The sequence below is a fragment of the Choloepus didactylus genome, chromosome 2 (assembly GCF_015220235.1).
Source record: "Choloepus didactylus isolate mChoDid1 chromosome 2, mChoDid1.pri, whole genome shotgun sequence".
NCBI classification, from domain to species: Eukaryota; Metazoa; Chordata; class Mammalia; order Pilosa; family Megalonychidae; genus Choloepus; species Choloepus didactylus.
The window spans coordinates 92,965,700-92,981,226 of record NC_051308.1 but is presented as its reverse complement, the minus strand read 5'-3'; the positions used below and the strand labels follow the sequence as shown (position 1 = coordinate 92,981,226).

The 15,527-nt window shown below is 37.5% G+C and overlaps 1 protein-coding gene across 1 annotated transcript in view; it reads left to right on the top strand.

The window, feature by feature from the left end:
• Positions 1-4,076: 4,076 nt before the first annotated feature.
• LOC119512293 (testis-specific gene 10 protein-like) overlaps positions 4,077-15,527 on the top strand; it is a 52,865-nt gene continuing 41,414 nt past the window's right edge. Inside the window, exon 1 of the mRNA XM_037806880.1 lies at positions 4,077-4,992. Within this exon, the coding sequence (XP_037662808.1) occupies positions 4,537-4,992 (456 nt within the window). The 5' untranslated portion in view covers positions 4,077-4,536. The remainder of the gene's footprint in view (positions 4,993-15,527) is intronic.

Here is a 15,527-nt window from a genome sequence, read left to right as displayed (position 1 = left end):
TAATATTGCATAGTGTGATGATTTCTTTTATGTGTCATCTTGGCTAAGCTAAAGTGTCCAGTTATTGAATCACACACTAATCCAAGTATTGCGGTGAAGGTATTTCATAGATGTTGTTAACATGTAGTTAACAATCAATGTAATTGAATTCTCAAACCTATGGAATACCTTCTGTTAAATGAGCACATAGATTGGGAAGCAATGGGATATAGAAAATTGGAATGGGGCCATATGAGTACAGGAAATTAGTCTCAATAATATGTGTGGGCCTCATCCGATCATTTGGCAGGCTTAAAAGAAAAAGTGAAGTTTCCCTGAGGAAGAAGAAATTCTGCCTCAAGACTGTAGTACTAACTCCTGCTCAAGAGTTTCAACCCACTGGGCTGCTGAATAGACTTTGGACTTGCTAGCCCCCACAATTATGTCAGCCAATTCCTTGATATCCTATATCCTACTGGTTGTATTTCTCTAGAGAACACTGAATGATAAATATTTTGGTATTGAGAGTGGTTCTAAAGTAACAGAATCTTAATGATGTGTGTTCTTAGTTGGCTCTGGGGTTTCTGGAATTTGTTTTCTAGTATGATTATATTTAAAGGCACTATTGACTATTCCCAGTGGTAAAGAGAACATTGGTAGTCCATGGTGAGATGTGGCAATAGACATATACAATATATTACCATTGGATACTTCTAATCAAATACTTACAAAAGGGAAGGTTCTAGGTGACCATGTATTTGATATCTTAGAACATTTTTTTTGTCAAACTACAAGTATAATGAGATTATCTGGTTGCTCCTAACTGTGCTGGAGAAAGTGGGGAAAGAACGGATGAGCTCAGGGCCTCAAATTTCTAGCTCAAGCTCTTCATAAATCATGTGAAAGACTCTGTGTCTTCCCTGAGAGACATCTTTCTCTCCAGTAGCTGCAGGGCTGAGATTTCTGGAAACCAAACCCAGAGTTTCATCCTGCAAGTGGCTGAATTACAATGTAATTGAATTCTCAAACCTATGGAATATCTTCTGTTAAAATGAGCACATTGATTGGGAAACAATGGAATACAGAAAATTGGAATGGGGACATATGAGTATATCCCAGTGAAGATAGTGTCTTAGTTTCCTAGCTGCTAAAACGTCATACAATGGGTTGGCTTAACAACAGGAATTTATTGGCTGACAGTTTCAAAGGCCAGAAGGCTTGCTTCCTCCCAGGATTGCTATCTTTTGGCTGGCCAGCAATCTTGTGGTTCCTTGGCTTTTCCATTACATAGCAATGCGCATGGTGGTGACAGAAGGGTTCCGTTGACTTCCAGCTTCTAGCTGCTCCCCATGGCTTCCTCTCTCTGTGTCTAAATTCCATTCTCCTTATAAAGTACTCTACTAATCCAGATTAAAGACCAACCTGATTCAGTTGGGTCACACCTTAAATGAAGTAACATCTTCAAGAGATCCTATTTACAATGGATCCACACCCACAGGAATGTAATAAGATTAAGAACATGTTTTTCTGGGGTACAGAATTCATTCCCACAGGTAGGACCTTGAACCCCTAAAGTCTGCTTAGTCTTCCTTGCCAGTGAAAGCATCCCCTCCACCCTGTCTGAGGAGGTTAACCCTACTTTGCCTAAAGAAATTGTAATGGTCTTTCCTAAGGTAGTTGCCTTGCAAGACATTTCTGATCCTCCTCAGAAACTACCTCCAGGACCCCTCTTTACTTCTGGACCTATAACTAAACTCAAGTCTCAGCATGCCCCAAAGTGTGATGTACAAAGTGTGAACAACAAAGGCATGTGCTATACTCCAAAATAATTGCATGACTTTTTCAATTTATACAGACAAAAATATAGGAAATATGTGTGAGCATGAATATTAAAGATGTAGAATAATGGTGGAAGGAATAAAAGAATTGGATCAGCTGAATTTATTGATATGGTCCCACTAAGCAGAGATTCTGGATTTGATGTTGTAACTTGAGGGGTTAAAAAGGGCACTAATGGTTGGGTTGGTTGGTTGGCTGAAACATGGACAAAAAAGATAAAACTATGCTAAAGTTGAAATGCCAGAACTGCCTTGGTATTTTATAGAAGAAATTATCCAAAGGCTTAGGAAGATTGGACGTTAGAGTAGGTTTATTATGTAAGTCTTCCTCACCCACCCAGGGAATATCTGGCAAGCACAGACCTCTCACTATGACTACGAGAAATGAAATTGTGAGGAGAGCCCCAGCGTCACTGAAGAACTCTCTCCATTCTTCTCCACAGGTCAGAAATTACAGTGGGAACTGCTGCCACTGAACTAGGATCATTAAATGCAATACAGATAATTGGATCCTGGTGTGGCAGGGGCCAAGTGCAGCACTTAATCCCCAGACAAGGTGGGCATGTCTACCACAATGCACAACAGAGTCAAAGCAGTACTCAGAATAGTCTGACTCCCAGAGACCTACGACATTGGCTAGTTGATCATGGGGTACATAGAAGAGAAATAGATGGGCAAACTATTAAATTCTTACTTGGTCTGTGTAAGTGAAAGAGTTCTAGGTATAGTGAACAGAAGTCTACCATGAATCACCAAAACAGAGTCATAGTCACTCAATCAATTCCCACATTTTAGCTAGTTTATAGACCCAAATCCCTTGAAGGAAGTAGAGCCAAGGACCCCTGAGGAAGGATCCCACTATACTGTTAGAAATTCTTACTGTTAATCTTTCTCCCAGCCTTGCCAAAGGGACCTACAGCCATTCACCAGGGTGACTGCACCTTGGGGAAAGGAAATAATCATACTTTTCAGGGTTTATTGGACACTGCTCTGAACTGACACTAACTCCAGGGGACCCGAACATCACTGTGGTCCACCAGTCAGAGTAAGGGATATGGAGGTTAGATGATGAAGGGAGTTTTAGCTGAAGTCCATCTCATAGTGGGTCCAGTGGGACCCCAGATTCTGTGGTTATTTCTCCAGTTCTAGAATGCAACTGGCAGAATCCTCACACATATCAAATCCCTGACTTGTGGAGCGAGGGCTCTCATGGTAGGAAAAGCCAAGTGAAAGCCACTAGAGCTGCCTCTACCAAGCAAAATAGTAAATCAAAAGAAATACTGCATTCCTGGAGGGATTGCTGAAATTAGTGCCACCATCAAGGACTTGAAGGATGCAGCGATGATGATTCCACCAAATCCCCATTCAACTCTCCTCTATGGCCTGTGCAGAAAACAGATGGATCTTGGAGGTTGACAGTGGATTATCATAAACTTAACCAGGTGGTGACTCCAATTGCAGTGGCTGTTCCAAATGTAGTATCATTGCTTGAGGAAATCAGCACATCCCTAGGTAACTGGTATGCAGATATTGAACTGGCAAATGCTTTTTTCCCAATTGCTGTGATTAAAGACCACCAGAAACAGTTTGCTTTCAGCTGGCAAGGTCAGAGGTACACCTTCAATGTCCCACTTCAGGTGGATATCAACTCTCCAACCCTATGTCTTAATCTTGTCCGAAGGGACCTTGATTGTCTCTCCCTCCCACAAGATATCACTACTGGTCCATTTTATTGATAATATCATGTTGATTTGACCTAGTTGGCAAGACATAGCAACTACTCTAGACTTATTGGTAAGGTATTTCCATGTAACAACAATTCCACTGAACTGGAAATACAGACTGCCACCTAGATACTTTGAATTCCTCATGCCTCTGAATCAACAAGCAAGGAAGGGAGCTACTGTAGTGGCTGGGGTGATTGATCCTGATTATCAAGGGGAAATAGGACTGCCACACACAATAGAGTTAAGGAAGAGTATGTCTGGAATACAGGAGATCCCCTAGGGTGTCTCTTTGTTCTACCAAGCCCTGTGATTAAATTCAATAGAGAACTAAAACAACCCAATTCAGGCAGGACTATTAAAGGTCCAGACTGTTTAAGAATGAAGGTTTGAGGCGCACGGGGACTGGAGGCGCGCGGGACGGAAGCGGAGTGAAGGCGCCGGGGAGGACGACGAGCCCCCCTCAGGGTACCACCAAAGAACATGATTTTGGTTTAGGGGCTCCAGTTTCTGAAGCTGAAAAATACCAGAATAATCTCCAACTAGAACAAGAAGTGAGAAACCAAGATAGATTCATTGATACATTGAAATTACAGATTGAAGATCTCAAACAGACAAATCATGGCTTGGAAGAATATGTTAGGAAACTCTTGGATAGTAAGGAGGTGGTAAGCAGTCACATAGACAATTTAACCAGCCACAATGAGCATCTTTGTAAGGAATTGATTAAAATTGACCAACTAGCAGAGCAACTAGAGAAAGAGAAAAATTTTGTGGTGAATACTACTGACAAGGAACTTGAAGAAGCAAAGATTGAACTCATTTGCCAACGAAATAATATAATAGTATTGGAGGATACAATAAAAAGGCTTAGATCTATAATTTTAGAGACTGAAAAAGCAAAAAATAAATCTCCTTCCAGACTTGATTCCTTTGTCAAGACTTTAGAAGCAGACAGAGATTACTACAAGAGTGAAGCTCAAAATTTGAGAAAGATGATCAGAAGTAGATCTAAAAGTCCAAGACGGCCATCTCCATCTTCCCGGGCTGCAAATTGTGACGTAGAGCTTTTGAAGACCACAAGAGATCGTGAAGAACTTAAATGCATGCTGGAAAAGTATGAGCATCATTTGGCAGAAATTCAGGGTAATGTCAAGGTTCTCACATCTGAGAGAGACAAGACCTTTCTTCTTTATGAGCAGGCACAGGAAGAAATTGCCCGACTTCGACGAGAAATGATGAAAAACTGCAAATCTCCTAAATCAACAACAGCGCATGCTATCCTCCAGCGGGTTGAGACGGAAAGAAATGTAGCCTTCACTGATTTACGAAGAATGACCACAGAACGAGACAGTCTGAGAGAAAGGCTAAAGATTGCCCAAGAGACAGCATTTAATGAGAAGGCTCACTTGGAACAGAGGATAGAGGAGCTGGAGTGTACAGTTCATAAAGTAAAGAAAAATCGCTTTTGTGCTTTTGGCTATTATCTTTTAAAGGCTTCCCTTTCTCCTTTTCTGTGTTCAAAGAAGTTGTTCTTTTATTTTTCTGAGATAACTTACTATATAGTGTTTGTAGTCCTAAAATGTGTAAGGTGGTACGTATGGTGTAATTTGTCACTTTTTCACTTGTTTGTTTCCTTCTAAAAATGTGAGTAAATTCTTTCGTATGTTAGGTTGTAAAGTGTGTTCTTTTTTTGTAAACCATTTGGGATACATTCTCAGTGGTTTTAGCAACTTTCTCATCCTCCTCTTTCATTAAGATAATATTGTCAGATATGGAGAAAATGGCTTATTCTACCTAAAGGTTACAGAGAGTAGAGAGAAATATGTAGAAATCAAAACTAATGAAAAAACATAAGTCTCAATATGAATCATCACCTTTTTACTAATCAGGGATTTAAGGTGCTGTGAATATCTATTTGAGATGCTGTATAAATACAGTTAAGGGAATTTGATTTTGTTACCAAATTTGATTGAATATTTTTTAAGTTCATTTGTAATATGTTATTGTGAGTTAAAAAAGCAGTAGATGGGAGAAACAATTGTTATTTTCATAATACCACTTTATTGTGTAATTTGTTAATGTTGGGCCACAAGGAAAAATCCTTTTGCAAAGAATGAAGGTTTGAGTCAACCCATTAGGCAAAGAACCATGACCAGCTGAGGTATTTGCTGAGGACAAAAGGAGTATGGAGTTAGATTGGATAGGGACACTACTTTCTGATATGGAGGAGTCAGGATAAAAATCATATTTGAGAGTGGGGATATCAAGAATTCAGTTTAAGAAAAGTAGAATTGGGGAAAAAAAATGTAGTTTTGAGATGCTTATAAGTCATCCAAATGGAGCTATCCAGTAACCAATTGGAAATAAGGAAATATATTTCCATATATGTAGATTTACATATATACTTATATGTGTATGTAGTGTATATATATATATATATTGAGAGAGAGCAAATATGTATGAATAATTCCATAGGATAGGACCCTAGAAGTGCAATTACTGGGCCAATAGAGAAAATTTTGATAATTACCACCAAATTGTCCTCTCAGATGGCTATAACAATTATACCACTATGCCTTCAGTGCCCTTTCCCCATACTCTTGCCAACTCTAGTGTCAATCCTTTTAAAAATTATTTCCTTTATGTAATTTCTATCTCCTCTATTTTAGCGGATTCTTATTTTATTTCGTATTTCCCTGATTCTCAGTTGAGCAACTTTTTAAGTAAATGGGCCATTTGTACTTCTTCTTTTGCAGCTTGATAATTCCTATTGTTTGATCTTCATTATTATCATCATTGTTATTGATTATAGAAGCTTTTTATGTTTTATGAATATTAAGCCTTTATTGTATATGCTACAAATATTACTCCCATATTTCTATATGTTGCAAATATTTTCTTTTATTTATTTATGGTAACTTTCATCATTAAAGACTTTTATGAGATCACATCTATTCATCTGTTTTTTTGTGACTTGTAAGTTTTGTGTCTTGTTTGCAACTTCCCCTCTTGAGAGTTACTAAGATAATCTGTTTGAATTTAGTATATCATAGTATCATTATGCTTAAGCCTCTAAACAATTTGGAGTTTGTGTGCACTGTGAGATGGTAACATTACTTTTTATAAATAATTTTTTTCAGTAGCATTATTAAATAGTCTATCACTCTCCCACTGATTTAAAATGCCACCTTTAACATATTAAATTTCCGTAAATGCACACAAAAGTTTTACAACATTCTCTAATGTTGATCTTAGAACACTCTTTTTACAGTATAGATTACAATTAGAAAGTAATTCCTTGTAATAAAATCATGGTATCAGCACATCAGTGGGCTTATCTTTTTAGCAGGTAGTAATGCAGCCAGCTCAGAGAAAAATCCTATCAAGCCATTATGGAACAGCTGCTTTAAACAGAGAATGTAGACTACATCATAGTAAATTTTACTTCCAATGGAATTAAATACCTAAGGACCCAAATTTTCACAATGCCCTTAGGGTTGAGTATTAGCTTTAGTAATTTGGGGGATTGCATGAAGCTAAACAGCAAAATTTAGAATAAATTTTGGACCACAGAGACAAAGGCCAAGAAAAGATCAATAAAAGCCACAAGGGATTTTATGTTGTTTCCAAGATATTTCTTTACAAGGTGATAAAAGAGTAGCATGATGGTTAATTAACGGGAAATCAATGCCTAAATGTCTCCAGCTTGTCCTGCAAACTATTTACTAGAGAGACCCCAATTGGAATTTGTCAAAGAGGAAACTTACTGGCAAGCCTTTAAGATTGAATAACTCATAAATTAAAGACCTATAATCTGTGGGAAATGGATAATTGACCTTTAAAAATGAAATAGCCCAGATGGGACCATCCTAATGTGGTAAAAACAGCAAGCAAATTGGTACAAATTAAGAACTATTATTCCATAAGTCTTGAACATCATAAAGGCAGGAAATTTCCACCAGACACTGTGTTTATTTGGGCCATGCTATAAAAGAAAATGCCACCTTTAATATATTAAATTTCCATAAATGCACTGAGTTTAAGTATTATCCAATAATACTTAAACTCAGTCAGAAAAAGGCTTAGGGTTGTTATATTCCTAAGAAAATAAGAGCTGGGATTTTGGGCTGAGTCAGTTCTTCTAATGTTCTCATTCAAAACAGATTCATACTTGAAAGCAACATATATATCTAATGCAATCCCAATCAAAATTTCAGCAGCATTCTTGGCAGAAATATAAAGCTAACCATCAAATTCATATGGAAGGGTAAGGGACCCCTAATAGCAAAAAGCCATCTTGAAAATTAAGAACACAGTTGGAGGACCCACACTTACCAATTTAAAAACTTATTACAGGAGAGATGGGGCAAGATATCAAAGTGGTGGGGAGTGGAATTTAGTCTCTCCTCTACAACAGCTGGCAATTAGTCAGGAACTGTATGAAACAGTGTTTGGGGGTCTCCAGAGACCAGTCACACATTGTATACAAGTCTAGATTGCATGGAAAAGCTGAGATAGCAGCAAAATCTGTAAGTTCCCCTGACCAGGGTTCTGGTGCCCCTCTCCACACAGACCTCTCAGACTGTCTCACAGCTGGTTCCCTGAAAGGAAACAAAACAATCTGCTGGGAGCAAGAAGGGAACTCAACATAGCTTCAACTGCAGAACTAATTAACAAATTAATTAATTTTTAGAGCTGGGGGTGCTCGAGAAGGGCTGGGATCCAGGAATAGGGGGGCATGTAAAAGGGGGCACTCATTCCCTGGATCCAAAAAGGCTGTTTTTTGATCTCTACATTTTGTCCCTCCTCCTTTCATGCTCTCTGACTCCTTATCATTTTACACTTCAATAGCCCCCTGGCAAGGTCAGAATTAAAGTTGTTGGAGAGTAATTATCCAAATAATAGCCCAAAGCACATCTTTAAATACTCTATTCTGACACTGACAAAACTTCCAGGCTGGGGAAAGGCTTTAAAAATGGACTTCTTTTTTTCTTTTTTTTTTTCTTTCTTTTTTAAATAACTATTACAAGTAACTCTTTTCAAATATCTGTAACTGGCCTCTGAACCAAGGAAATAGAGAGCTAAAATAGGTCTGCAGACAAAGCAGTCAGCCTAGTGAGGGAGACAATCCCCTGAAGGGCATATAACTTCCCCAAGAAGAGTGGGGGATGGTCCAGCTCAATTGGCAGCCCTCCATCAAGGAGCTCAGACCCCATGGGCTGGAAATCAGAAACCAGCTTCAGTCAGCCATACCCCCAGCAGGGTCAGAGTCAGCAGGGGAACTAAAGACACCACATCTCCTTGCACTGGTGAGGGAGCTGTGGGCTACCAAGTGCCACCTGCCAGACAGGATAGAAAAAGCAGCAAGTCTAGAGGCCTCCCAGGAGGGTCTCATTCACAGGGAAGCTCCATATCCTCCTCCTGAGACCTGGGCCTCTCTGGACTGGGAAAACCTGACTGGGGTTGACCATATCTGAGTAGACCCTCACACAAAAAGGCTACATAGAGGCAGGGTAAGAAACAGAAAAACAAAAGATGAAAAACTCTGGTCAACTAAATAGAACCTAAATTAGAGGTCGAAAATAAGTTGAACAGAACACCAAAGGATAGAGAACAAAGCCAAACAACAAGAAAATCCTAGGTAAAAGAGTGACACCAAGTTCCAGATTAAACTAATCAAGAAAATCAGATGCCTAGGTAGCTCAAGATAATGAGCCATAATAAGAAACACAAAAATATGGACCAGTAAAAGGAACAAACTAACACTTCAACTGAGATACAGGAATAGAAACAAATAATTAATAATCAAATAAATCTCCTAAATCAATTCAAAAATCAAATCAGTGAGCTGAAGGAAGATATGGCAAAAGAGATAAAGGATACAAAGAATACACTGGATGACCATAAAGAAGAATTCATAAACTTGAAAAGACAAATGTATAACTTATGGGAATGAATGTGTTAGAAACAAGCCTTATACCTTAAAAATGCTCACCCAGTTGTGGAGGAGAAAAGAATTTATTCACAATCTTGCAAGAACGGATGCACAGTCAGAAACATGGCATGTGTGCCAAACAATAAAACACAGCAAAAATTTATATCCTAGGCCTAAACACAAGTCCCTCCTCTGTTTCTCCATTGGCTGAATACTCCAGAGGGTACAGTCTATTGGAGAGAGCTAACTAGCCTGCCATTGGAATTTTGAATTGTACAGCCTATCCAAGAGAGCTCATCCAGTTTAAATTTACCACAGAGAGTTCTTGCCTTTGACCATACCCCCACATCCCTTTACATTCCAGTAACCCTGGTTATCTTTCCCACATAAGGAACTGGCGCTGATTCTAGACTTACATCACAGTGCTCTCTCTCTTTTTCCTTCCCCTCACTATGGGGCTAGTTTAAGCCAGCTCTTCCACCCAATTTTCATTTTCTCTATTCCATGTGGTCTTTATGTGAAAGCTAAATTTAATCCTTTCTTACAAAGGGAACAATGGAGGAGATGAAAAACACAATAGAGGGATACAACAGTAATTTGAACAGGCAGAAGAAAGGATCAGTGAACTGGGAGAAAGACATTTGAATTCATACACACAAAAGAACAGATGGTGAAAAGAACAGAAAAAAAGGAGCAGGGTCTTAGGGAGCTGAGTGACAACATGAAGTGCACAAACATATGTGTTATGGGTACCTGAGAAGGAGAAGAGAGGGGAAGGGGGGCAGAAAGAATAATACAAGAAATATTCACTGAAAATTTCCCACCTACTATGAAAGACACAACATTACAGATTCAAGAACAGCATACCCCAAACAGAATAGATCTCAATAGACCTACTCCAAGACCCTTACTGATCAAATTGTCCAATGTCAAAGACAAAGAGAGAATTCTGAAAGCAGCAAGAGAAAAGCAATCCATCACATACAAGGGAAGGTCAATAAGACTATGTACAGGTTTCTCCACAGAAATCATGGAGGTGAGAAGAGAGTGGTATGATATATTTAAGATACTGAAATAGAAAAACTGCCAACCAAGAATTCTATATCTGGCAAAACTGTCCTTCATTAACGAGGGAGCAATTAAAATATTTTCAGACAAACAGACACTGAGAGAGTTTTTGAATAAGAGACAAGCACTACAAGAAGTACTAAAGGGACTACTATAGGCTGATAGGAAAATACAGGAGAGAGAGGTTTGGAGAAGAGTGTAGAAATGAAGATTATCAGGAAGGGTAAAAGGAGAGAGGGGAAAAAAATAAGACATGGCATACAAAATCCAAAAGACAAAATGGTAGAAGAAAGTACTGCCCTTACAGTAATAACACCAAATGTTAATGGATTAAACTCCCCAATAAAAAGACATACACTGGCAGAATGGATTAAAAAACAGGACCCATCTTTATGCTGCTGTCTACAAGAAACTCACTTCAGACACCAGGAAAAACATAGGCTGAAAGTGAAAGGTTGGAAAAAGATATTTCACACAAACAACAACCAGAAAAAAGTGGGAGTAGCTATATTAATATCAGACAAATTAGACTTCAAAAGTAAAACAATAAAAAGAGACAAAGAAGGGCACTATATATATTAATAAAAGTGTCAATTCATCAAGAAAACATAACAATCATAAATATTTATGCACCAAGCCAGAATGCCCCAAAATTCATGAGGCAAACACTGAGAACATTGAAAGGAGAAGTAGATACCTCTACAATAATAGTTAGGGACTTCAATACACCACTCTCATCAATGGATAGAGCATCTAGACAGAGGATCAATAAAGAAACAGAGATGTTGAGTTGTACAATAAAAGAACTAGACTTGACAGACATTTATAAAACACTACACCCCACAACAGCAGGATACACTTTTTTCTCAAGTACTCATGGAACATTCTCAAGGATAGACCACATTTTGGGTCACAAAGCAAGTCTCAACAAATTTAAAAATATTGATATTATACAAAACATTTTCTTGGACCATAATGGAATGAAGTTGGAAATAAATAACAGGCAGAAGGTCATAAAATTCACAAATATATGGAGGCTAAACAACACCCTCTTAGAAAACCAGTGGGTAAAGGAAGAAATTACAATAGAAATTGGTAAATATCTCAAGGCAAATGACAATGAAAACACAACACATCAAAACTTATGGGATGCAGCAAAGGTGGTGCTGAGAGGGAAATTTATTGCCCTAAATGTCTATATTTAAAAAGAAGAGAGAGCAAAAATTGAGAAATTAACTGTTCACCTGGAGGAATGAGAGAAAGAACAGCAAACTAACCCCAAAGCAAACAGAAGGAAAGAAATAAAGATTAGAGCAGGAATAAATGAAATTGAGAGCTGGAAAACAATAGAGAGAATCAACAAAGCCAGAAGCTGGTTCTTTGAGAAAATCAACAAAATTGATGGACCCCTAGCTAGGCTAACAACAAAAAAAAGAGAGAGTGGATGCAAATAAATACAATCAGAAATGGGAAAGAAAAAACTAACTACTCACCCTGCAGAAATAAAGGAGATAATGAGAAGATACTATGAGCAACTACATGCTAATAAACTAGACAACTTAGATAAAATGGACAACTTCCTAGAAAAGCATAAACAACCAACATTCACTCAAGAAGAAATATATGACCTCAACAAGCCAATCACAAGTAAAGAGATTGAGTCAGTCACTAAAAAGCTCCCAAAAAAGAAAAGCCCAGGACCAGATGGCTTCATATGTGAATTCTACCAAGCATTCAAGAAAGAATTAATACCAATCCTGCTCAAACTCTTCAAAAAATTTGAAGAGGAGGGAAGGCTACCCACCTCATTCTATGAAGCCAACGTCACACTAATACCAAAATCAGACAAACATACTACAAATAAAGAAAATTATAGACCAATCTCCTTAATGAATATAGATGCAAAAATCCTCAACAAAATAATTGCAAATCAAATCCAGCAGCACATTAAAAGAATTATACACCATGACCAAGTGGGATTTATTCCAGGTATGCAAGGCTGGTTCAACACAAGAAAATCAATTAATGTAATACACCACAACAATAAATAAAAGCAAAAGAACCACATGATCATCTTGATAGATGCAAAAAAGGCATTTAACAAAATTCAAAATCCTTTCTTGATGAAAACACTTCAAAGGATAGGAATAGAAGGGAATTTTCTCAATATGATAAAAGGCAATATATGAAAAACCCACAGCTAACATCGTACTCAATGGGGAGAGACTGAAAGCTTTCCCTCTAAGATCAGGAACAAGTCAGGGATGCCCACTGTCACCATTGCTATTCAACATTGTGCTGGAAGTTCTAGCTTTAGCAATTAGGCAAGAAAAAGAAATAAAAGGCATCCAAATTGGAGAAGAAGTAAAACTTTCATTCTTTGCAGGTGACATGATTCTATATGTAGAAAATCCAGAAAAATATACAGCAAAGCTATGAGAACCAACCAATGTTACAACAAAGTGGAAGGCTACAATATCAACATGCAATAATCTGTAGTATTCTTATACACAAGGAATTTGCAACAAGAGGAAGAAATCAAGAAAAAAATTTCATTTACAACAGGAAACAAAAGAATCATGTATTTAGGAATAAACTTAATGAAGGCCACAAAAGACCTATACAAAGAAAACTACAAGAAACTGCTAAAGAAATTGAACAGGATATTTAAAAAAAATGTAAGAACACCATGTTCATGGATGGGAAGAGTAAATATAATTAAGATGTCAATTCTACCTAAACTGATTTATAGATTCAATGCAATACCAATTAAAAATCCCAAAAACTTACTTTGCAGAAATAGAAAAACCAATAACCAAATTAATTTGTAAGGGCAAGGTGCCCCAAGTAGCGAAAAATATCTTGAGAAACAGGAACGAAGTGGGAGGTCTAACACTACCTGCTGTTGAAGCATATTACAAAGCTACAGTGCTCAAAACAGCATAGTACTTAAGGATAGATAGACCAACCAATGGAATCTAATTGAATGTTCAGAAATAGACTCTTGCATCTATGGACAATTGATCTTGGATAAGACAGTCAAGCCAAAGTAACTGGGACAGAGCAGCCTCTTCAATAAATGGTGTTTGCAGAATTGGATATCCATTTCCAAAAGAATGAAAAAGGACCCCTATCTCACACCTTATATAAAAATTAATGTGAAATGATCAAACACCTAAACTTTAGCACTAATACCATAAAACCCTTAGAAAAAAATGTAGGGCAATTTCTTAAAGATATTATGATAGGAAGTGGTTTCCTAGACCTTACACCCAAAGCATGAGCAACCAAAGAACAAATACACAAATAGGATCTCAAAATTAAACACTTTCATACATCAAAGGACTTTGTCAGAAAGGTAAAAAGGCAGCCTACACAATGGGAGATGATATTTGGAAATCACATATCAGATAACGGTTATATAAATCAAATATATAAAGCGATCCTACAACTCAACAACTCAACAACAAAATGACAAACAACCCAATTTAAAAATGGGCAAAAGATATGAACAGACACTTTTTTGAAGAGGAAATGCAAATGGCTCAAAAACATATGAAAAAATGCTCAACTTCACCGGCTATTAGGGAAATGCAACTCAAAACCACAATGACATATCATCTCACACCTACCAGAATGGCCATTATCCAAAAAACAGAAAATTACAAGTGCCAGAGAGGATGTGGAGAAAGAGGCACACTTATTCACTGTTGGTGGGAATGCAGAATGGTGCAACCACTCTGGAAGACAGTGTGGCAGTTCCTCAGGAAGCTAAATATAGATTTGCCATATGACCCAGCTATTCCATAACTAAGTATACACTCAGAGGAAAAGAAAGTTAAGACATGAATGGACATTTGTAAACCAATGTCTATCGTGGCATTACTCACAATAGCCAAAAGATGGAAACAGCCCAAATGTCCATCAATGGATTAGTGGATAAACAAACTGGTACATACACACAATGGAATATTATGCAGCTGTAAAACAGAACAAAGACACAGAACATATAATAACATGGATGAACCTTGAGGACATTATATTGAGTAAAGTTAGTCAGAAACAAAGGGGCAAATACTATATGGTCTCACTAATATAATCTAACATTGATGAGCAAACTTTGAGAGATAAAAGCTGATAACACAGGCTACCAGGAGATAGAAAGAGGGTAGAAATCAGGCATTTGATGCTGAAGGACTACAGACTGTTCAGCAGGATTGATTGTATAGATCCAGAAATAGATAGCATAATACTGTGTGGTGGTAGCACAATATTGTAACTACACTGAACAAAGATATCTGTGAGTAAAGCTGAAAGAGGTAGGCTAAGGACATGAATGACACCTGAGGTAAAGATAGAAGATAAAGACTGGGACTGTTTAACTTAGCAAAAACTGGAGTAGTTAAGGATTGTGACTAAATGTACAAATATAAAACTCTTCTTGCATGTGGGAGAACAAATGAATGTCTACCATGCAGAGTGTTGGAAAGGGGATGGTATTGGGGAAAAATATAATCAAAGCAAACTGGAGTCTATGGTCAACAGTAACACTGTAATATGCTTCCATTAAATGTAACAAACTTAATATACCAAGGCTAAATGTGTAAGAGAGAGGGATATAAGGGAGGGATATGGGATTCTTGCTAGTGATATTGTTTGACCCTACTATTATATTGTATGGTATGATGTTTTATTTTCTTTTTATCTTTTTTATTATTCATTAAAAAAACTTTTTTTGTAGTAATCAATATGTTCAAGTGCTGACTGTGGTGATAAATGCACAACAGATGATACCATGAACAACTGATGGGACATTGTGGATAATTATATGGTTTGTGAATATGGCTCTATAAAATTGTATGGAAAAATAAAACAGGAATAAAAGTGCTAGAGAAAACATGGAGAGAAGGATGTACATATTTACTGTCAGTTATGAGGTAGAGTGGCATAGCCTTTCTGGAGAACAGTGGGGTGGATCCA